The sequence below is a fragment of the Aspergillus pseudonomiae genome (genome assembly GCF_009193645.1).
Source record: "Aspergillus pseudonomiae strain CBS 119388 unplaced genomic scaffold BDV37scaffold_1, whole genome shotgun sequence".
NCBI classification, from domain to species: domain Eukaryota; kingdom Fungi; phylum Ascomycota; class Eurotiomycetes; order Eurotiales; family Aspergillaceae; genus Aspergillus; species Aspergillus pseudonomiae.
This window is the reverse complement of record NW_022475993.1, coordinates 608,218-630,826: the sequence shown is the minus strand read 5'-3', so window position 1 is coordinate 630,826 and position 22,609 is coordinate 608,218. Positions and strand designations below refer to the sequence as shown.

The 22,609-nt window shown below is 50.6% G+C and overlaps 10 protein-coding genes across 10 annotated transcripts; 4 read left to right on the top strand and 6 right to left on the bottom strand.

Moving 5' to 3' along the window:
- Positions 1–40: 40 nt before the first annotated feature.
- BDV37DRAFT_277622 (glycoside hydrolase family 5 protein) lies at positions 41–1,482 on the top strand (the record flags this gene model as incomplete). The annotated part of the gene is made up of 5 exons (XM_032085817.1): positions 41–367; positions 421–603; positions 671–943; positions 996–1,362; positions 1,418–1,482. The coding sequence occupies 5 exons, from the start codon at positions 41–43 to the stop codon at positions 1,480–1,482; spliced, it is 1,215 nt and encodes a 404-aa protein (XP_031947293.1).
- A 272-nt stretch (positions 1,483–1,754) lies between these two features.
- On the bottom strand, positions 1,755–3,715 carry BDV37DRAFT_277621 (major facilitator superfamily domain-containing protein; the record flags this gene model as incomplete). The annotated part of the gene is made up of 6 exons (XM_032085816.1): positions 1,755–2,432; positions 2,499–2,912; positions 2,993–3,191; positions 3,259–3,388; positions 3,441–3,497; positions 3,556–3,715. The coding sequence occupies 6 exons, from the start codon at positions 3,713–3,715 to the stop codon at positions 1,755–1,757; spliced, it is 1,638 nt and encodes a 545-aa protein (XP_031947292.1).
- A 682-nt stretch (positions 3,716–4,397) lies between these two features.
- On the bottom strand, positions 4,398–5,608 carry BDV37DRAFT_290189 (uncharacterized protein; the record flags this gene model as incomplete). Its single annotated transcript, XM_032088660.1, has 4 exons — positions 4,398–4,527; positions 4,590–5,012; positions 5,064–5,267; positions 5,331–5,608. The coding sequence occupies 4 exons, from the start codon at positions 5,606–5,608 to the stop codon at positions 4,398–4,400; spliced, it is 1,035 nt and encodes a 344-aa protein (XP_031947291.1).
- Positions 5,609–7,330: 1,722 nt separating this feature from the next.
- On the top strand, positions 7,331–9,784 carry BDV37DRAFT_290187 (uncharacterized protein; the record flags this gene model as incomplete). The annotated part of the gene is made up of 3 exons (XM_032088659.1): positions 7,331–9,082; positions 9,135–9,207; positions 9,276–9,784. The coding sequence occupies exons 1-3, from the start codon at positions 7,388–7,390 to the stop codon at positions 9,782–9,784; spliced, it is 2,277 nt and encodes a 758-aa protein (XP_031947290.1). The 5' UTR covers positions 7,331–7,387.
- Positions 9,785–10,220: 436 nt separating this feature from the next.
- Positions 10,221–11,559, bottom strand: BDV37DRAFT_290185 (phytanoyl-CoA dioxygenase family protein; the record flags this gene model as incomplete). The annotated part of the gene is made up of 6 exons (XM_032088658.1): positions 10,221–10,393; positions 10,461–10,826; positions 10,894–10,943; positions 10,999–11,019; positions 11,083–11,298; positions 11,360–11,559. The coding sequence occupies 6 exons, from the start codon at positions 11,557–11,559 to the stop codon at positions 10,221–10,223; spliced, it is 1,026 nt and encodes a 341-aa protein (XP_031947289.1).
- Positions 11,560–11,934: 375 nt separating this feature from the next.
- Positions 11,935–13,326, top strand: BDV37DRAFT_290183 (uncharacterized protein; the record flags this gene model as incomplete). The annotated part of the gene is made up of 2 exons (XM_032088657.1): positions 11,935–12,054; positions 12,109–13,326. Exons 1-2 carry the CDS (start codon positions 12,001–12,003, stop codon positions 13,324–13,326), a joined length of 1,272 nt encoding a protein of 423 aa, XP_031947288.1. The 5' UTR covers positions 11,935–12,000.
- A 615-nt stretch (positions 13,327–13,941) lies between these two features.
- On the bottom strand, positions 13,942–15,779 carry BDV37DRAFT_290182 (CocE/NonD family hydrolase; the record flags this gene model as incomplete). Its single annotated transcript, XM_032088656.1, has 2 exons — positions 13,942–14,082; positions 14,148–15,779. The coding sequence occupies 2 exons, from the start codon at positions 15,777–15,779 to the stop codon at positions 13,942–13,944; spliced, it is 1,773 nt and encodes a 590-aa protein (XP_031947287.1).
- Positions 15,780–16,865: 1,086 nt separating this feature from the next.
- Positions 16,866–18,480, top strand: BDV37DRAFT_277615 (uncharacterized protein; the record flags this gene model as incomplete). The annotated part of the gene is made up of 5 exons (XM_032085815.1): positions 16,866–16,970; positions 17,035–17,151; positions 17,208–17,420; positions 17,523–18,018; positions 18,074–18,480. 5 exons carry the CDS (start codon positions 16,866–16,868, stop codon positions 18,478–18,480), a joined length of 1,338 nt encoding a protein of 445 aa, XP_031947286.1.
- A 117-nt stretch (positions 18,481–18,597) lies between these two features.
- Positions 18,598–20,257, bottom strand: BDV37DRAFT_290179 (aminotransferase-like domain-containing protein; the record flags this gene model as incomplete). The annotated part of the gene is made up of 2 exons (XM_032088655.1): positions 19,638–20,257; positions 18,598–19,607 (listed from the first exon to the last, which is right to left on the bottom strand). Exons 1-2 carry the CDS (start codon positions 20,086–20,088, stop codon positions 18,598–18,600), a joined length of 1,461 nt encoding a protein of 486 aa, XP_031947285.1. The 5' UTR covers positions 20,089–20,257.
- Positions 20,258–20,324: 67 nt separating this feature from the next.
- Positions 20,325–22,453, bottom strand: BDV37DRAFT_277613 (uncharacterized protein; the record flags this gene model as incomplete). Its single annotated transcript, XM_032085814.1, has 5 exons — positions 20,325–20,681; positions 20,730–21,018; positions 21,064–21,454; positions 21,505–22,211; positions 22,269–22,453. 5 exons carry the CDS (start codon positions 22,451–22,453, stop codon positions 20,325–20,327), a joined length of 1,929 nt encoding a protein of 642 aa, XP_031947284.1.
- Between the last annotated feature and the right edge of the window lie 156 nt (positions 22,454–22,609).

Sequence of the window (22,609 nt, the reverse complement as noted above, 5' to 3'; positions counted from 1 at the left end):
CTTCTAGGGAAACTCGCCCAGCATCGTTTTCCAGTCAAAAATGAAACTCCACGTATTGGCCGCTTTTTTGGGCAGTGCCCCTCTAACCCTAGCCTGGCTTCCCACCGACGAGGGTCGGAGCCTCTCCGGCTTCACCAGTACTTCCAAAATCCGCGGTGTCAATCTGGGGTCCCATTTCGTCATGGAGCCATGGATGGCCAGCACTGAATGGTCAAATATGGGGTGCAGCGACTACAAGAGCGAATGGGATTGCGTGCAAGGCATCGGACAGGATGCAGCCAATGCAGCCTTTAAGAAACATTGGCAGACGTGGACCACCAAGGATGATATCACTCGGATGGTCTCATACGGTCTCAACACCATCCGGGTATGTGGCAAAAGCCATCAAAATACGTCCTCACTGTCTGACACAGTCTCCAGATCCCCATCGGCTTCTGGATGTACGAAGACTTAATCAATGACAACGAGTACTACCCACGCAACAGCTCAATCGACGATCTAATCACCGTCTGCCAATGGGCGTCTGACGCCGATATGTATATCATTATTGATGTGCACGGACTGCCGGGCGCTCAGCAGCCCAACCAGCCCTTTACCGGCCGGGTAGGGTTTCCAGATAACTTCATTCTGCTTAGACATTTCAGTTGAGCGTACCCTGACTTGCATGTAGTACGTGGATCCACCACAATTCTACCAAAATGACGAAAATGCCGAACGAGCATACAAGTTCTACGAATGGATCATCGAGAAAGTCAATAGCAACCGCTCCGCATTTAAAAATGTCGGGGCCCTGGAACTCGTCAATGAGCCGCTCCAGAACACAGAGAACGCTGACACAAACTGGATGGTCGAGCATTTCTATCCGTCGGCGATCGATCGTATCCGCGCGAAAGAATCGGACCTGGGTGTTGCGGATGCTGATGCGTTGCACGTCACTGTCATGGTATGTTTTGTTCTATCCACCTATTTCACGGGAATGTTAATGTAGTACACAGGACGATAAATGGGACTCGGGCGGTAACCCTACGCGCTCTCTCAGCGACACCCAGAAGGAAAAGCTCCTGTTTGACGACCACAATTATGAGATCTATCTCGTTCGCAACGCCGCGACGATAGATGAGATGATTACGGATGCATGCGGCGACGATCGCACGTCCAGTGTTAGTCCAAAGGTGGTCGGCGAGTGGAGTCTGGCGTTTGATAACACGGGCGATGCCTTCCTGCCCATGACTGGGGATCATGCGTCGTCGTACTCGAAGTGGTTCTCCGCGCAGCAGAGACAGTATGAAGCGCTTAATGGGTGGGTCTTTTGGTCGTGGAAGACGGATGCCTTGCCCAATGTGGAGCAGTGGAATTACCAGAGTATGTTCCTATCTTACCGTTTATGCCGGGTGGCAGTGCTAACTGGAATGATCAGAGGCCGTCGACGCGGGTATCATTAACAAGGATTTGAATGCGCAGTATGATCAGAATCCGTGCTAGATCGTGGACGGTTCTAGTGCAATCGAGATGAATATAACCGGGGCAGGGATTGACTTCAAGGCCAATCTGAATATATTAAGACGTAGGGATTGTGGAGTGTGCGTAACTTAGGATACATCCAGATGTATTATATCACCAGGGTTGATATCAAATGGACAACGACAATACAATTATAGAGACATGGCAGTGTAATGATCACACTTCTGACAGCACGGAGATAGCAATGCTCACATCAAGGAGCACACGGAGTCTCAAATATTGCAGCCTCACGGTCAATCGGTCTTGTCCTTAGCAAACCGTCCAGTGAAAACCCGAATTCGCTTCCCCCAGATAAATATCGGGACGCCAATCAAAGCGAGGAACCCGGTGAGAGCAGCAAAGGTATTGAACGTTCCATCGTAGCCATGGAGAGCGATGAAAGGAGCGGTATCATAACTGGTGCCGAAGGAGATGATACCTCTGAAAGCACAGATAATCACCAGCAATGGGCCAGCCCGTGCCGGGTAGCTGTCCAGCAGATACGTGATGGTGACAATATTGACGCCAACGAAGCAGAAATAATATGCTGCAACACCCCACGCGTAGACAAACCAGTGGTAGTCATATGGATGGGCTGCCCCTACACCGTATAGAGAGCTTGTAAACGTGCCCACCACGGCCGGAATGATGAGTGGGATCAGTCGCGTTTCGGGCTCGTGCAGTCCGTTATTCCGCTTTGCGCGGAACTTGACCAGCCAGTCCGAGCCATGCCCGAGGAGAGGCAGCGCGACAACGGCCACCAAGATTTGCCCACAGTTGATGTAGCTCGCACTGCTGTTCGGCCAGTTGTATGGAGGTGCGGAGAGGATCGTGCTGTATGTAGTGCCGATGGCTATGTTGACACCAATGACCAGGCCGTTGAGGAGAAGCGCCCAGAGGACGTTGGGGAAGAGGAGCAGCTCTGCAGTTTGCTGTGCACAACGTCAAGGTTACTAACTACGTTCCAGAAGCGCTAGCACAGTGGGCGATACACATACCTTGAGCACTTCCCATAACTTGATCCACTCCGGCTTGCCGATCCACAGGCGCAAGTCCGACTTGAATGTGCGCGGGGCGTAGTTGATATAGTCTAGCTCTGGGCGCTCCGTGCAAGGTGCTGTCTTTGGATACTTTGGTTTGTCGTCGGTAGAGCTTTCCGTGGCCATCTCATCACCAGACGAGGACTCCTCTTGGTATGCCGACATAGATCGCTCGTATTTAGTTTCCGGCAACAGGAAGATAGTAGCGACAAATAGAGCGCCGGCTAATACGGCACCAAGACCATACCACCATTGGGGAGTGATGGCCTCGGCGATAGGGCCAGCGAATAGAACCCACACTGTAGTAAAGCTGACTTGAATAGCTTGTTGACCCATGAGGGCTTTACTTCGTTCGTGAAGAAAGAATATCTCCTACACATGTGCACAACAACATCAAAGAATGATATTAGTTAGGGCACCGACTGAAATAGTGAAAAGGGTACATTACTTACCTGTGTGATCATGGGAACAATCGACTCACTTTGGCCGGCCGCGAGACCGACCAGGATTCTGGCGCCAAAGTGCCACTCGTAGCTCTTTTCCGTTGCACATAAAATGGCGCCGACAGCAAGGATTGCAGTCGAGACTAGCATGACTATCCGACGCCCAACACTAATAGCCAGAGGCATGCCGATCAAATTCCCAATTCCCCTGTGATATAGACACGTTAGACATAATACGAGGCGCTGATGTACATTGGGATGACTTGGACTCATACATGAACAGGGTTGGATAGGTCATCAAGTAAGTAATTCCATTGTAATCTACCCCCGCGGCTTCATATCCAGGAATGTAAAACCCTAGCAAGCCGCCGAATCCCGATACAAGAGCAAGGCCGAGACATGAGACTGTTTGGTATTAGTGTGCCTGAATTTATGCTCGTCAAAGTAGGCTGCCTACAAATCGAGATGACGACAAGGATGGTTATCTTGCGAAGCATGGACAAATTCAACGGATCTAAAACATTGAGCTAGTCAGAAAAATGCAATGCATGAGAAGGATTGAGACAATATACCCCGAGGATCGGCTGTCGGCGCCGGGATGTACACAATGCTGCCTTCGGTCAACTTCACCGTGCCCATCACATTGGTAGCGCGGTGCGTCTCCGTTTCGCCAATGTTGACTACCTCAATGTCTTCCACATGGCCCACAGAACCTTTGTCATTCCGAGACATGGTGGCTACAAGGTGTCCCGAAGAAGCCTCGAATTTTGGACCAAACGTCCAAGTCTAACAAAGAACGAAACAGGGAAGGGCAGCGTAAAGGAGGTGGAGCGGAAAATGCAACAGCCCCAGACTCTGCAGTGGAGAGCTCACGATGTGTGAACAATGCTCATTGTTTATATGCAGACAGCATCGATTGCCATGCATACAAAAGGAATTAAGGTTGACGAATTCATGCCACGACGACAAGAAGCTACCCCGGGCCCCCCACATTGTCCGGGGGTTTAATTCTGGAGACCCCGCCGAAGCTGTCTTGGACGCCCTCGGCCACTAGGCTTGCCACCTCGCTCTGCTCCGAGTTAGGCAGACGTTGATTGGCGTCCGAGGTCTCGATCGCGCGGAACTGTCTCCTATCTCATGAAGGCCAGACCACCGAAACACGTATTGTCAGGTCTTGCATTGGCTCTTTGAAGCTATTAGTCTCATGTATCTCGATCGTGATTTAGGAACGAGTAGAACTTCATAGGGTCATGAAGCTATAGTTGCGGTGAATTGAGTTCATTAGGGCTTATCATACGACATATTTGGAGAGCAGCGAAGTGTCAGACTTCCGAGGTAGATCAAGTAATAATCATGAACCATAAAATTGTAACTATCAATTCTCAAAGACTAGTACATAGCACAACAATTACATTCAGTACGGCTTGACTCCGGCCAGTTTGAGCACCGTGTCGGTCAACACGGGCTTCTCAAAGGGCTCAGTTCGGTACTTCGGGCACACCTCGCCATTCCGCATGGGCTTTTCCGACGCAGGACGAATATTGCTACAATTTCCAACTGTTAGCTGAGCTGTCCATGATACCGTGTGGCAAATGAGGAGACTCACCAATGGGGCCAGTGGGTCGTGCCCATGTAGTTCTCGAAGCAGGTCTTCTTCAGCTCCAATGCCTTTTCGGTAGCAAAGCGTCTGGGCGTCATGCAGATGTACTGTGCGTGACGGATCTGGTTCGCCTCGGGGAAACAAGCATAGTGGAGTGACCGGGAATCCCACAGGACAAAATCACCAGGGCCGAGGTTGACCTTCATGAGCTCGCACCCCCGTTCCTCAAACCACTTGACATCTTTCTCATGGAAAAGGAAGAGGTCCATGTACTTCAGCTCCGGGGGAGGAGCATCCTCGTGGTCATATTGCTCTCGCTTCTGGGCGAAGAACTCATCGAAGAGTTTGGCAGATCCCTTCATCAGCATCAGACCGCCATCCTTGGGGCCATTGGGGGCAAAGTTAATGAGGCCCTGGACAGCTTGCATTCTGAAAGAGTATTAGCATACGCCAAGTTCGAGGATTGGTTAGGATACCCACCCCTTCCGGTTTGGGTTCTGATCACAGTGAGGCCATGGGCTCCAGTTGAGATCCTTTCGGCGCGGGAGCGAGATGTTGATGCCGTCGAAGGAGCAAAGCAACTCCTTCGTTTCCCATAGCTTCTCGAAGATGTCTATGATAGCTGGCTCGGTACGGGCTTCCCAGGCACTCTTCTCATGAGTGGCGCCGTACGAAAAATACATTCTGGTCACAAACATGGTTAACTGGATGCTAGGCCGGGTCTGTCCGAGACGGTGGACTGCTTACCCTCCCTTGAAGCTGACTGGCAAATGGTCCGCGGTCCAGGTGCTCTCATCGTTCTCATCGAAGCCAAGTTCGAAGTTCTTCAGCCATTCAATCTGCTTATCGGCGTAGTATTTCGCACGCTCCGGACTGATCACATTCTTGAGAACAACACAGCCATGGCGGTGAAATTCATCACGCCAATCGCCGTATGTGCGGTCGCTGAAGTCAACCAAGTCCTTGATGGTGAAGGACTGTTGGGTTGCTTCGGCGATTTCTTGGATCTCGGTAGTAGTCGACATGGTTCAGACTTTCGCTGTCACGATTCACAATACTTGGTATTCGATACTGCGCCGAGGACTGATGTGTTTTGCTGGTTCAGTTTGACGGGGCATTTTGAGAACACTTAAGTAACTGAGCACTTCGCCGGTCACCATGCGAACAATCATTGAAGCATTGCGTCTCCGAGGGGTGCGGGGACTAGCGCCGAACACGCCGGGGGGCAGCCTTGCGAAAGCCATGGCTCATTTTCAGCACTTCGCAATGGGTCATCTTGTTGGGCTCGGCTTGCTCCGAGACGCTCGGGCGCTTATTTAGCACTCGGCGAGTTTTGACTCTGTGAGGCATGTTGACCCACTGCCTTCTTCCACCGAATTTTACCCATGACTGGGTCCTTGGTACACTAGTTGGTAGTGGACACTAGTCAAACCTGGGACGAGTAGAAACCTCTGGTGGCAGTAGTGGACTACTGGTACAACTGAAGTCAGCCTATGAAAGCATGTTGCACAGTAGGAAGGCACAGTTAGGCGTCGTTTTGTTGCTCGTGACGACCAGAACGAGTGAGGACCCGGGGGAATGGAATAAACGGCAAATAACCATGAATGTGGATTGGTATGTGGACTTATTCTGATGTGGTTTAACACACGCATTTCTATCGTCATGGATTTGTTGACGTTTTTCAGTTCATGTTTCTATATACGTTTCTTTCCCCGGCTACTCTGTTTTCTTCCGGTAGCGCTATCAGCCCTGTTGCGCTTTGTAAACTATATACACTGATATTACCATATGCTAGACCCTAGAGAAACCGGACTCAACATGAAAAAGACAATAAGCAAACTGCAAGTAGCGCTACACTCAGACTGATTGTCCTTGAAGGAGGACTGGCGATTCGTGACTGGCACGTGGTAGAAGGTGAAGAGGCTTCCACTGCGAGGGTCTAAAGGTCTTGTTGACAGCTATTCCCTGTGCCCATAACTAATCACCAATCAGCAGGTTGGCTTTGGAATCTGCACATGAACCATGGGCCCGGTACCTCCTGTTCTCGCTCGAGCCTGCCGTAGCTCCTTAGACTTGGTGTATGGCAGATAGAAAGGGCCGCATATCAAGACTACTAGTGATGTCTGGACAGCAAACCTGGTGAGCGACGTAGATGGATGCATGGTTCAAGGCGTGGGGAAATGCAAACAGTACCCGTTGTCCCTTGGCGAGAGACCTGCAGTTGGAAGCCGTCAAGAGTTTATATTGCTACTGTTATTAAGCGATCTATAAGGAGAGAAAGGATGTGGATGACCTCGTGTGGCTAAGAGTGTAGAAGCAGTAGCCACGCCCAGGCTGACGCCTATAGCCATCCCTCGAAATAAGATCCACCAGATATCGCACGTCTCTCGAGATGAAGCGCACCGATTGGACCCGAGCCTGCTTCGGCAAATGTGGAGGAGCCATATCCGAGGTCATTTGCCGCCACGAACGCTAGGCTAAATGGCTAGCGAGATCGGCATTCGAGCCGTCGCCTCTCGAGTCTCGACATGACCCTAGCTCCAGACCAAGAGCCTGCGACAGTTTCCCCCGCATTCTACTCTAATCCCCCGCTTTTGGAGTGAACTGGGGATTACCAAGTCGTGCATTGCCGTTGCTTCTCTCTATCGTCATATCGTGTCCTCAGGCGCATGTGCAGCAATGGTCACACGGAGTGCTTCTTCATGTCAATGTTAGTGGTCGCCATTGCTTGCTCACTATCATGAATAGGCCACCAATATGCCTCGGACATCCATTGCCCCCTCTAGGATACGACATAGAGATTGATGATGGATCGACCTCCCCCGGCCAAGCGGCCCCGGCTGTCGATGGCATGCAACATCTGTCGGCAGCGAAAAGTGAAATGCGATGCCGAGTATCCCAAGTGTCGCAATTGTCGGATACGGAATCAAATTTGCGTGACGACTGACCCTCAACGCCCTGGGGTGCCAGGAGTGAGAGAATGGCTAGAGATGCCAGAGAAGATCAATGGGAACACAGGGACGCAATGTGACGGGTTGCAGAAGGAGCCAGCGTGTCGCCAAAGTGATCAAACCTCGCCCCCAAATACATCGCCTCAGCAGCAACCTCAGTCGCAAGAGGGTCAACCCTCTCCATCTGTGGGGGACAACCTGGCAGATGAAAAGGTCAACGAATTTTCCCCAGTGCATCAACCGTTCGATACATCCCTCAATGTGGAGCGTGGAACGAATCGGATGAAAATTCTGGGTGGCAGCAGCTCGCAATGCCTCGCGAAATCATTGGACGTTTATTTTGAAGCGGCACGGTTAAAGCCAGTGTCGGCTTCCTTTGGTCACGGCATGAGGCATGCGGAGGAGCTGGATATGCCGCTGACCCTATCTCTACCAGGCCTGCCTGGCCGGGACTGTCGCGACCGATATGCGCGGATCTATTTGGCCCGAATCCACCCTACCTATCCCATTTTCTCCCCCAATGGGTTTCGCGAAAGTATGGAGCAGCTTGCCACAGTCGCCGATTACACGCACCTCCCTCGAGACAACGTTCCCATACTTGTGCTTGTCTATCTTGTGATGGGATTGGGCTCGGATGAAGAGGCTCAAAGTGTGACGGAAGTCGGGGAGAAATATCTTCAAGCTGCGGCCGGGCTTGTATCTCACCTCGTCGCAATACCCTACCTGCCGACGGTGCAGGCTCTGTTACTTCTGACACTGATGTATAGAGGTCGGAACCAGGAGGGTCTGGCGTGGCAAACGTTGGGCATGGCGATCCGCATCGCATACACCCTGGGAATCCACCGACCTCAGACGGGGTCCGCACTGTCCACATCCCATAACACACCTGATGAAAGACACCTTCCCAGCCAAATATGGGCGGTTTGCTGCTGCTTGGAGCGGATGATGCAACTCCAATGCGGCCGCCCTTCCTCCATTAGCCCCGAACACCTCAGTACCATCGGCAGTTTAACCTGCCAGTCACCCTACCTGCCGTGGAGCCTGGGGCTAGCTGAATACCAAGGAAATATCAGCCAGCATATCTACAACTACCATCCTGGGTCGAGAAACGTGCGCCAGATACTTCTGGATACTGCCCGACTGGATCGGCTGCTGCTCTCATGGGCCAATGTCATTCCTCCTGAGCTACGGCCAGGGAACGATATATTCTGCCCTGACGAAGAGTACCATATGGCTGCATACCTATCCATCCAATTCCACGAAACCCTTATTACGCTTCACCGCGCGGCGCTAATTGCCCCGACAGCGAACTTTGATAGAGAAATCGAAAAGCACTGCGCCGACGAACCATCCAAATTCAGGATGCGTAATGGAGAATCGATCTGTGTCAACAGTGCCCGTGCCATCGCTAAGCTGAGCATTGAGCTCTCCGAGAGGGGAACAGCCTCGCGCTTGATTCCCGTTGGGCCGTCATTGCTCGCATGTATTGTCCTGGCTATTTATCTAATGAAAAACCCGAGATCTCGCCTCCAGACGATGGACCTTGAGGTGAGCGCCCGCTGTTGTGTGATCGACAAATATTCCTGCTGACGGTGGCTAGCTCCTGAAACTATGTCTCGAAAACTGCAGACAGCAGCTAGCCCGCTGTAATTCAGATCCCCGATTCATGGAGGGTATGCCCTCAGTCCCATTATATCTCTCAAGCCACTGGAAGCACACTAACCGCGTATCCCATCGATAGGTCTAGCTGCCATGTACGACCAAATCGTGGCCCACCATCGTGTCGTTTCAACATCTGCAGAAAGAAGGCACACTCTAGCCACAACGTATCAATCAGATCAACATCCCCACAAAGCCTCGACATGGCCGCCTCGGAATCACAACCAACAATCTACCGCCTCAAACATTGCTATATCCCAAAATCCATCAAATTATACAATACCCCATAGCTTCCTGACCCCTGCAACATACGACGATGCCCCCGCAATGAACAACATAGGACATGCATCATGTAGCGAAGAAGCCCATGCTGCGAGGGCACCCCTGTTTGATTATCTACCGACAACAGGCAAGGATCAGCCTCATAATCAGGGTGATGCAGGCCTTCATGATACAGGTTCCCTGATAGATCAACTGACCTCCTCTGGCGATGGCTCGAATGAGGTAGACCGACTATTTCCCTTTGAGGGATACAATGTAGAAGATTTGTGGAACTGGATGCTGTACTTTGACGGACCACAGTCTGCATAGACGAGCCTATTTGTCTTAAGGTGTTATATATAAAGTTTATAGATATGATGTTCTTCCTCATGGGCTGGGGACCACTATTCATGTCTCCTAGGCTTGTATTGTAACGTCATGAGCTGGAGTGGCCTGCTCTCGAAGGTGCCCAAGGGCTAAGATGAAGTTATAAGTGTGTAATTTTAAAGATATTTTGGATTCACGACGTATTGACCAGCAGTCATGAATCTTGAACTATCAGGCGATCATCATAATTGTAATAGCAATGCAGGCCAGTTTCCCCTTCGAAAGAGAACATGAGCAGGTCACATAAAACGCGAAACTAAGATAAATCCACAACCAAATATACATGCGACCAAATCAGGGTTGACAAACGCAGGTATGTACTAAAAGCCCTGCACTACGTTTCCCTGCAGAGTACAAACTGTTGTATCATTCCACAATCCTATGCCTCCTGCTTGATATACGGAATTCCAGTGAGCCGGAAGGCCCGTTCACCCAGTACCGGATCCTCAGCGGGCATCTCGCGAGCCTTAGGACAAGGGGCGCCATCACGCATGGCAATATTAGTAGGAGCGACATGCTGGGCATTCGGCCAATGCGTAGTACCCAGACGTTCTGCATATGATGTCAGTAAACCATTCCATCCCACTGTTACGAGGCCCACACAAGGGGTGGAACATACTCTCAAAGGCCTCCTTCTTCCGAATCAAATCCGCCTGCGACGCGTCGGCAACAGGCATATAGCATGTGTACACTGCCAGACGATCATTCTTCCCGGTGGGTGGCACATTGTAATGTGGGGTTCGGCTATCCCAGACGATCAAGTCGCCCGGTTCGACGCAGACCTTTTCCCACTCCAAGCCGTGGTCCTTCAGCCATTTCATGCCGTTCTCAGTGAACCCGAACCACTCTTTCGTCCAGGCGGGGATACGTGGCTCGTCGGCCATCTCGCGGTGGAATTGCTCAGAGAGCTTGTGGCCGCCTTTGCACACGATGAGGCCACCATCGTCGGGTCCACCGGGGTTTAGGTTCACTAAGCCTTGAAGACCTGAACCATGGGTAAGTTTTTAGCAAGATAGACAATGATCACTGACAGGAGGTAGGGGAATACATACAGCGGAAGCCTGGACATTCGGGGTCTTGGTCCTGGTGTGGCCAGGGTTTGCTAGACACTGTAAGTATTTGTTCCTCGGAGCCATGCATAAGGGCCATTTACTTACTTTTCGGGGAAGTCGCCACGCCTGAAACACAGCAGCATATTAGTTCGACTGATCGAAGACGACAGTGATGGTGTTGGAACTTACCCTGGGAACTGAACATTGACCACATCAAACGATACAATCAAGTCCGAATCATCATATACCTTCTCAAAGGCCTCCACTACACCGGGTTCCGATCGAATATCCCATACCCATTTCTCATGAGTCACACCATAGCTGAGAATCATACCCTTCTCATTGATCACAGGCAGCATAGCCCGCTTCACGGTGGAGGGGTCATCGCGCTTGTAACCCAAGTCACTGCAAATGGTTAGCATACGGGAACATGGAAGAACCAGTTCGCCTGCTATCAGGAACATACAAGCCTTCGAGATATCCATAGAAAGAATCTGCGTATTTCTTGGCTCGGTCTAGGGGAATAGCGCCCTTGACCACGGCGTAGCCGTCTCTGTTGAGAGCATCACGGAAGTCGCCGTAGTTGGTTGGCTGGCCATCAAGGGCCATTCGGCCCTTGGGCTGATCAAGAGTGATTGTCTCTTGGATAGTGGCTGTTGTAGACATGGTCTCTATTATTTTGAAGTGTAGTGATATTGTAGTTCAGGTAGGTAGCTCGGTCATCGACATAAGACTGATGATGCTTATCACAATCGCTGCATTGCAAAGCCTTTTCTACCTAACCTCTGTGGCACTTAGAGTGCTTGTTGCTAGGTGCATCTCGGCGCAGCAGGTACACTCCGAAGGCCTGCCGAGCATTAAAACAACCAACCTCATGATCATCAATTTGCCTTCCTAGCAACATTCTCGGACCCAGTGTGGGCGGCCGAGTTCAGCGCTTCGGCGTCCACCGAGGCCCCGCCGAGAGATGATCCCCCACGCAATTAATACTTACGCTTCTAGGGACAATCAGAGAGCACTATCCGAAGCATAAAGGTTCACTCTTAGTGTGTGCATGTCAGAAGATAGTGAGTATTGTATGATCATTGTGAAAGTTGTTAGCAGAAGATGAGTCCATTCAAGATAATCATCGTGGGCGGAGGAATAGCCGGCCTAGCTGCCGTAGGTGCCTTGTTGTTCACTACATAACAAGATTACCATGTTAACATTCTGTAGGCAATCGCACTGCGGGATGATGAACGCGATATAACTGTCCTGGAACAATCATCCATAAGCCAAGAAATCGGAGCATTGATCTCACTACAACCAAATGCGTCCAAGATCGTCGAAGATCAATGGGGACTAGGACGACGTCTCCGCGAGCAGGGCTCCATGATTGACGAGGCTTTCGAAATATACAATACCAAGGGTGAACTTCAATCGCAGATTCTCCTCTCAGCCGTGTCATCCAAATACGGCGCCGACAGAGTGTGCTATCATCGGGCCGATCTGCACCAGGCGCTCAGAGAGAGGGCAACATCCCCTGACTACCCTGGCCGGCCAGTGGAGCTGCGACTGTCGAGTAGAGTGCTAGACTGCGATTGTGAGAGCGGTACTGTGAAGCTTGAGAATGGGGAGAGTATTCAAGGAGACTTGGTCATTGGGGCAGACGGGATCAAAAGTAAGCTTCGCCAGGCCGTGCTGGGCGAGGATGTGGAGGCTCGTCCAACGGGTCTATCGGCGTATCGAATGATGATTGCGACCGATGAGCTTGTCAAGGAAACGGACTTTATGCAGGTTATTGACCCTCGGAAATGTCGTACGGCCATGGTCATAGGCCAAGACCGCCGGCTCGTTATGGGCCCAGCACGAAATGGCTCTGTCTATGGTGTGGTAGCTCTCGTTCCTGACGAGAGAATGAATGAGTCCTCGAAGGACACGAGCTGGACAACAAAAGGTGATCGCGGTAAGATGCTGGATACGTTTTCTAATTTTCCAGAGTGGGCTCAGAGACCGCTTCTATCCGCCAAGGAGGTTGGTCTCTGGCAGCTGCGCGACCTGGATCCTTTGTCGACCTGGTGCCGCGGCCGTGTGCTATTGATAGGTGATGCTGCACACGCGATGCTTCCGACTCAGGGACAGGGCGCAGGTCAAGCTGTTGAGGATGCCGAAGCTCTTGGTGCATTTTATAAGGACTTTGAGAAGAGACACCCCGATCGGTCCTTGAGCGACGTGCGCAAGACCAACGAGGATATCTTTAACTGCCGGTATGAGAGGGCTACCACCATACAGATGTATAGTCGCCAAGCAGCGAAGCCAGGTACTGATTCGACCGAAAACCGAGTGACCATGAATCCCGCTGAGTTCATGGATTATAATTGCCTTTACGATGGTGCGATGGATTGGAATCGTCGGCGACAGGGGCAGGGCTCGGCTGCACCTGTAGCTGCTTAATGAAAGATGTTATTAGTACAAGCTAGTTGTTACCGTCATAATATAACGCCTTTAAGAAATACAGTTCTAAACGCATATCCTCAATTCTTGACCTTCTTCTGATCAAGATGAGAAGTTTATGGTACTCTGTAACCTATTCGAGTAGCCCCCCCACTTCGCAATTTCAAAAACACTCATGTCATGGCATATCAAGACGATTAGTGTAATATATGAATACTAGTTACTCTGCTCAGGCCAAAGATAGCGTGTGAAGCTTAATGACAGTCTCTGGCCAGGGCAAATCTGTGGGAGAATTTAAGCCGGGATACTCCATGAGCAATCAGAGTGGCTCAGAGCATTAATAGGTGGCTGGGCGGAACTTGCAGAAAGACACCAAGTCATAAACTGCTACGAAGCTTTATCTGGCTTTAGATATACTTGCATTTGTGTAAACTTTCTATTCACTGGAAAAAGACATATCAGAAAACAGTAAACTCCAGGTCATCACCATAAGCCATTCGCATATTACAGTACGTATTCTGCCACCATATACCAGACATAAATGATACCCATATCTCCCACCCCCCTGATAGAGTTGAAATAGACATCAGGGATCTAATTCATTTCTCGCTAATCTCAGATAAATGGAAGGATAACATGGCTGGGATATTCTCCACCGAAATGAACAGTGTGCTTCCCTTTGTTGAGCTCATACGCTGGACGGGGCTTGGAGAAGGGTGTGATATCTTGCGAAATGCTAGGATACTGGCCACCAACCTAGAACAAATATGTTAGTACTTCAAGGCCAACTAAAACACGATGAAGGGGGCTATCCAACTAACCTGCAAACTAATAGACTCTCCAGCATCAAAGTCCACTCCCATTGCCCAGATACCGATCTCCAGCTTCGTCACTGTCCCTGGTTCTATCTTCTCCTGCTTCAAATGCGGGTGGAACGGGAATTGCGGGTGGATACTCTTAGTTGAGTCAATCGCACGATGAGAGGCGCGGAGAATTCCAACGGGTCCTAGGTGTAGATTCAGACCTGCCTGATCCTTCTCAGGGATGTCGTCAACTGATTTCACAGGGGTGGCGTGGAGCGGGAAGTTGAGGTGCATCAATAGTTTTCCATTCTTATCTTTCTTTCGTAGGATGACGAACACCGTAAAGTCATCCTGCTCCTCGGCGGACATGTAGAGGATTGCTTTCGGCAAGCCAATCAAGCGTGATGGTTTCTCGAAGGTATAATCGAACTCGGCAATGCTGACTCTGGTTTCGGAATCATAGGAGACAGTAGAATAGTCCGTGACCGGTGCACTCAGAAGCTGTTGGTTCCCGCCTAGGTATAGGCTCCTGTACTCTGTGGACGGTACAGGGAAGTCTTCCAGAACGATGTTGTCGATGGCGTCGCGGTCACCAAATTGCAAAGCAGACCAACGAACCTTGGGAGTCTTTTCCCAGCCATTTTCGATGCCTTTCAGATAGCGATCAAAGAAGACCGTGAGTTCTTCCATGGACTCAGGTTCACTATAGAGCTCGTACCACTCCTGCTTGCTCCCCCAATGGAGCCACTTGTTGTCGTGTGGGATTTCGAGATAGCCACGAACAGAACCCATGGTATGAATTGTGCTCACGTCCGATCCACGGATATACGCTGGGCACTGAATCTTCGTCATATCCACGCGCTTGTCGGCCCAGAAAGCATTCGAGGTAGGCGACCGGCGATACATTTCCTCAAAGTCCTCCAATCCGGAATTCTCTTGTCCGCGAACGATCTTCTGTGCAATAAGATCGAAATTGCTCATAAAGAACCAGCCGCCACGGCAGAACTGCTCACGATAGAGATCACCCAGTCCTTCCCAGGGAGCAATGGCCTTCAACGACGGGGGCTGTTGGGCAGCGATAAACCACTGGGCAATCGCCAGCGCGGAGTTACCAGCCATACCGATGGACCCATTACACCAGTCCATGGCAGCGATTGCCTCCACTATATCGTAGCCATCTTCTGCATCCTGACTCCCCATGACACAAATCTGTCCATCACTATTCCCAGCGCCACGGGTATCCACACTGACGATCGCGTAACCCTTCGGGCACCATGTTTGGGGGTCCAGTCCCTCGAACTTCTCCAAGCCGCTGAGGTCGGAGCGCGGGACACAGCAGTTCCACACGCACATTGGTAACATATCCAATGCACTGTATTTCTTGCCGTAAAATGACCAGCTCAGCACCGCGGGCACCTTCTCGGTTGAATCTGCTGGGCGATATATATCAACGTAAAGTCGAGCACCATCACGGACCACGATTTCAACGTCATGTTCCACGCGAATATCACTTATCAATGGCTTCGCGTTGAAGCCATTCCAGCCTTTCGGCAGGACTTCTGTTTTCCCAGGCTGGAATTCGACATAACCGTTTTCGCCGACTGTTGGTTTGCCGATTTTCTTATATGCGACTTGTACGGGGGGAGGCATGGTAGGTAATTAATTAAATAAAGTTGGGGATGGCTTCAAGATACTTCTATGAAAAACGATAGTTGGAAAGGCTTTTCTGAGGAGCTCGTAATGGAAATTATTCTCGGCATGTTTTATCCCCAAGCCTTGGAGCTATATAAAATAACCAGACATCAACAAAGTCCGCCGGAGCACCACCATAGGCTCTTTCCTTCCCCGCAGCGTTTCTTACAGACCCAGCAGATAGTCTGTGGGGGTAGAGCTATGCGTACAGAAACAAGCTACCAAGGGACAATTGCTCGGAGCATCTAGCGTGGACTTAGCGCCCGAATGCTGTCGTGGGGTTGCGCCGAGTCGGGGCTTTCATAATATGCGTCCCACCTCGGGGCTGTTCTCATGACTCGCTGGCACTATTCCTGAGTAAGTTGCTAAGTGCGCTTTGGCCTATCATGAATCATTCAATTCGTCAACCCCGTAATATCGACAGTCTCTCGTGATAGAGTCATGTGGGGCCGAATTAGGGCTCCGAGCCAATACCATCACTCACTGACCAGTAATCGATTTTTGCAAGTCAATCGAGGCCAGTTAGAGATTAACTAAATCGCCCTAGCTCGGGCCAATATACCCCGTGTGAAATTAGACGAAGTAGTGCTGTTGAAAGGCCAAACTGGTGCTGAGTGTCTAGATCCCCCGAGTGGGGTATTCGTGCTCTTGGACTTCGGGTGCCCACCGAGGCTCCGACATACACGCTCACCAAGAACAAACGAAGAATACGATGTCTACTACGTAAAGCATACTGAACATTGCTTCTACCATGCTGTTAAAGTGAATGCAACTTTAAATGTCGTCATTGAAGCTTCAAGATAGCATGCAAGATATATGTGAACATGGCTTCTTTCATCGAACAGGGTGTTAATCTGTATGTCCAACGCCGGATGTCACTAGGCGTTCCCGAACGGTTATCCCGGTTGACGGTGGTCAACAATCGAACCTTAGCCGAATGGACTATAAAGCACTGTTGGACTGTAAAAATGAAGAAGAACTTGACCATTTGAATATACAAGCTTTCTCAATTCTCTACTCGGCAAAATTGCAACACCTATCACAATGACTGTAACATCAGGCTTCGTTTCTCACCCATTCCCCATACCACACGGTTCTCCCTTCCCAGTATCAAATATACCTTTCGGCATTTTCAGCACTTCAGAGGACGTAAGTAGATAAAGTAGACTACTTGATTCCACTATAGCTAATCACCTTTGCGCCATGTGCCTAGCCCACGCCACGCCCAGGAGCAGCGATTGGTGACTATGTGATCGATTTATTCCGAGTCGCAAACCGTGGTGCTCTGGCCGTTGAGCAAGCCAATGGAGTAGAAAATATCTTCCGCGAGGTAAGGAATGGTAGCAGGAATTTGTCCACTCCATCTCACTGAAATGTGGCCGGTAGCCGACGCTCAACCGCTTCGCAGCGCTTCCTCGTCCTGTCCGGTCCAAGATACGGAAGGACATCCAGGGGCTGATTGAAAATGCGGATTCACCATTATACAACCAAATAGAACAGCCCAAGCTACTAATTCCAAGAGCAGGAGTATCAATGCACCTCCCATTCTCCATGGGCGGTTTCACAGACTACACCTGCTCTCTAGAGCACGTCGTGAATGTAAGCAGCAATCCCCTTGGAATCTTCGAGGATTCCAAACACAAGCCCGGCTCTCCATTGCACAAAGTACATCACTAACCCGCGTCTCTCATGTGAACACAGGTTGGTCGCGTAGCAGGCTTCGGCGATGTACCCCCCAGCTTCCGCAAGCAACCGTTAGCATACAACGGCCGCGCCTCATCGGTCGTCGCCAGTGGCACGCCGATCCAGCGACCATACGGCGTCGGCTCTGACGGACTTTACCCCTGCCAGAAACTGGACTATGAGGTCGAACTTGGCATGTTCGTCTCTACGAAGATACCTATTGGTGAACTCATTCCGGCGTCCCGCGCCCGAGACTATATATTCGGCTTCGTTCTGCTGAATGACTGGAGCGCAAGAGATGTGCAGTTCGCAGAGATGATCCCCCTGGGACCGTTCAACGGTAAGAGCTGTGGAACCAGCATCTCTACCTGGGTCGTGACGATGGATGCGCTTGAAGAAGCGGGCGCCATCGGTCCCGCCAAAGCGGATGTTGCTACCGAGGGGAAGTTCACGGCGAATCCTTTCTTACAATGTGCGGAAGATGTCTCGATAGATGTCTCTACGTTTATCTCTAGTATGTATTTCCCGGTGTATGAGTTCCTGGGCTATGGTGCTGATGGAAAACACAGGAGGGGATAGCCATCGGACTCCCATCAGCAGAAGTAACTTGAAGCATACATACTGGTCACCATTCCAGATGCTTGCGCATCATACCTCGGCGGGCTGTGGTCTTGCCCCTGGGGATCTGATTGGAACAGGGACACTGTCCTCCTCTGCCAAGCAGGCAAGCGAGGATCTGGAGCAAGCGTCTACGGGTCTAGGTCGGCTTGGGTGCATTCATGAATTGACGGCTGGAGGGAAGACACCGGTTCAACTTGCAAATAACGTGTCACTGGGCTGGCTGGAGGACAACGATGAGATTACGATAGAGGGATGGGTAGGCGAGGGAAATTCTCGCATCGGCTTTGGTCAGGTCACCGGTAGAATTGCTCCTGTTGCGCAGGCACCGGGAATGGTTACAGCTGCTTCTACCTGAGGTGCCTCTTGAGGATGGGAAGATATAGAATCGAAAAGAGTGGTAGCTCAGAACTTGGGGAACTCTACATTGAACGAAGTGCCACAATGTGCATCCTCTACTGTTCTGAAACCTGTCCTAGTCGCAGATAGCCGAAAACTCTTGTCTCACAGCATCCCCCAAAGCCTTTACAGCCTGCTCGAATTCTTCTGCAGGAGCAGCGGCAAAGGTCAACCGAAACTGCAGTTCGCCATTCGGTTTCTGATTAGGAGCGAAAAGTAATCCCTTTGTAACCTGTACCCCATTCTCTACTGCATTGTTGTTAATTTTTTCAGCAATCTCAGACAATAAATCCTCGCTCTCCACCGGTTCCATGTTGTTCCTGAATAAAGGATGCTTCGCCCAGTTCAGGCGCAGCCACAAGAACATCCCATACTCCGGTGGGTCCCAGGTACAGATATCTCGAGGTAGGTATTGATCACAAGCACGCAGTAGAGCATCCCGCCGGGTGCGATATGCCGACGATATGTGGTTCAACCAAGAGGTAAAGCCTTGATGGCCCCATGTCTGGCCAAGCAGGGACCACAGCATTAACTGCGATGGGCCATTCACTTCCACTGTAGTGATCTCTTGATAAGCCACAAATTTCTCTATGATCTGCGCACTCGCGGTCACCCAGCCAGCCCGGAGACCAGGGGCTAAGATCTTAGCCGCTGAATCAAGACGGACGACACGACCTGATCGATCGAGCGAGAGGCAGGATGGCAGATCAGAGGTTTCCGCTGTACTTTCTTGATTAGATTGGTAGGCACCCATACGAAGGAAGTAGTACGGGTCGTCTTCAATAATGATCAGGTCATGTTCTTCAGCAATGTCGTAAATGGCTTGCCGTCTCTCTGTCGATTGCGTGGCTCCAGTGGGATTCTGGCCCGTGGGAATGGTGTACAGCACATGAGGCTTGGGCCCTCGCGATAGATCCCACTGCCGCAGAATCCTTTGCAGAGCCTCCGGTTGAAGGCCTTCCACATCCATTTCCACGCCCTCAAAAGCCAACCCTAATAATTTTGCCCCTTCAATCGCTCCGGGATAGGTGAATCGTTCAGCCAGGACTGTATCTCCACGATTGCAGAAAATACGGAACGCAATCTCTAGAGCAGCCGTCGAGCCAGAAGTCAGACTGACGCTCCAGTCTGCATAGGGCGGACGATGCATAATCTCTACATGCTCTGTCAAAAACCGAACAAGGGATGGTGACCCCACCGTCGGTCCATAGTTCAACCCGTTGGATAGGTTATATGTGCTATCGTGCTTCGTAATGGTGTACTCCGCCGTGTCTAAACCGGTAGCACTAGATGCTGGTGGATGAGGTACCATTCCTCGAATTGTCAGAAACTCCCAAGGGTAAAAGTCGGCGGTTGGTCTCCCAGTTCCGAGAGGGATGACCTTCCGTCCATGCAGTCGGGAGCCCAGCTTTTTGAGGGATGAGCCAGAGAAATCTTTGCTTTCCGTGCTGAAATGGTGTTTCATTGACTTGGACTGTGGTTTGCCATTGCGGTTGGATGATACGGTAGAACGTAAAGAAGATGGTTGTGTGGTAGAGTGGACGGAAGATACTGTTGACCTAGTCATAGTGTAATAGCTATTGATGAATTGTAATGTTGTTCATCAATGACTCGTGGGACCCGGTCAAAATTTGACATATATATGTTGTGTTCTCCGATCCATACAGCTTCGGACCGGAGAGAGGATGGATAGTCGGAGTGATCGGAACGACTGATACGGCCATTATAGAGTGGATCGCATCATCGCTTCACGCGGGAAAAATGACTCACGTCTTATCTATATTATAATGAAACAGTGAAACATCAAAGAGTAGGCAAGGAGTCCAATGATGGGTGATCCGCCAAGTTTTCCCAAAAGGAGTACTCGAAGTCCCACGGATCCTGGCTAAGAAACCCAGTCCAACTTTCATCCACGCGGCGATGGGCCACTGGAGGTTGTACGGTGTCAATGAACCTCCGAATTGTCTGTGATGCTTTGGATAATAATGCATAATTTGGATCCCCTTGCTTGATAAATGATCCTGCTTCGACTTCCGCCACGAAGACGGTCAAGTCCTGTACCGCCCGGGTCCAAGAAATTTGCGCCAAACTGGGAATATCCTGCTGTCGAAGCATGGCTAGAAGAATGATTCCAGCGGCTGGGAGGCCGTAATGCGCAACCTGGTCACGTTTAATATACGTTCATAATGATGGATAGGACGTGCCTACCCTCCAAACCAGTGCAGTCCCAGAGTTAACAAGCTGATCTCGCACAAGGATACTTTCCACAACGAGGGACATCATTTGTTGCGCCACCTCTGTTATGGGCATATCTGGCTCAGCCGGTGTGTTCAGGAGGAGGAGGCGCAAGAGGAATAACACATGCAAGTGGTTTAGTCGGACAGCAGCTACGAAGTCTCTCTCGAACGGATTCTGGGTGCACTGCTTCAAGCTTCCCTCTAGTCGAAACTGAGGAGGGAGTGCCTCCCAATAAGTCTCCGCTTTCTCTTGGATCACACTGCCGTCGTTAGCCACTTTCATTATAACATTGGCTATAGCATACCTAGCCCGCTCAGTGAAGGTATCCTTCTTGTTGTCACAAAACATTTCCATAATCTCTTCCTTCAGGGACGCACACAACGCAGACCAACGTGTCTCAGCTTTATAGCTAGCTTTTGCATCTTGCAGAGCTGCCGTGATGTGCTCAGGGGCGTCACTGTCAAATCCAGCCCAGCTTGATGAGAGCTGGAAATGGCAGAATCGCTTGCTCATTCGGGGTGGGCGCCCGAGGAAAATGGCTATGTTCTTGTCTGCCGAGTAAAGCCGAGCAGAGGCAAGTTTGCGGAGTTCAATTAAGAATGGTGGAAGATCGGGTTTATTTTCGATGTTTTCATGATAACCTAGTGCAAAGGTAGAGGCTATTGCATCCCCAAGTCTCCTCCAGGAATGGTAACCTGTTCAGTCAATGGCAAGCCAGGCAACTTTGAAATCTTGGATGGCTTACTTTGGTCCCCATCTACGTGTGAATGGACAATGAAATTCTCGTACTGGAATATGAGTTGTAAATCGTTGAGACAATCAAGGGAAAGAGAGATTTCCAAGGCACAGTCACTCAACTTGGTGGCAGATCTCCGCAGTGCATATTGTTCTTTTTCTGATAGATATAAGGAGGGAAAATACGGCACATCTAGTGTTGCTCGGCTGACAACAACAAAGAATATGCCAATCGTTTCCCATCTTGCGTTTTCATCGAAGAACTGGGCCGAGAAACTCGCAAAATTGGATTCGTGGTTGAACTGCAGTGGCTTCGCTGAGTTCTGCAGCAACTGTCGTGCGTATACCAAGTGCCAATCTTTATGTGATAGCAGGGGTAGTAGATGGTTCATGGTCTGTGCACAATGCTTCACGAAAGGCCCAGCTAAGGCCAGGTTTATGCCTGTGGCTAGCCAGAAATTGACGAAGCTTATGGTGGCCTCTAGGGGAAATGTGCCGAAAAATTGGCTTAGAGCGTCGGCTGCCCGTTGTGTGAGTTCGTAGCTCTCGGACGGGTAGCCTGGCATAGTAGCCGTTGAGATATCAGTACTGCTATCTCCGTCTGGCGCGATATGATTGAATATAGACACATGGCTGGAAAACCCCAGATACCCAGGGTTTGGGTATGGGCGGCGCCTCAGAGTCGGCGTTACAGGCAGTGGGCCTGGAGAACGCGGACTACTTGGGTTTACTATCAGAAAGACATACTAAACAGAGGACAGGAAGTAGACTGACCTTTCGGAAAGTTCCACAGCCGATGGAGAGGGCACCTGCGTTCTTTTCCGCTTGAACGGCGCAGCGCGATAAACGCACATGCCGACCCGATTGGCATTCCGGCAGCGAGTACATGCCGGCCGTTTGTGATCGCATGCGAGCTTTGACTTTCTGCATGCTTCACATGCTGCTAATCTTGGTGTCATTTTCGCTGCGATAGCACGTTGTTACGGAGCGGAGTTTTGGCCGTTGATACGGGAAGAAAGTTCTCTTCTGCTACGGGGTAATCGGATCGGAGTGTCGGCGAATGAATTGCAACTTTCTCCGAGCTAACCCTACAATCTTATAAACTACCGATAGTA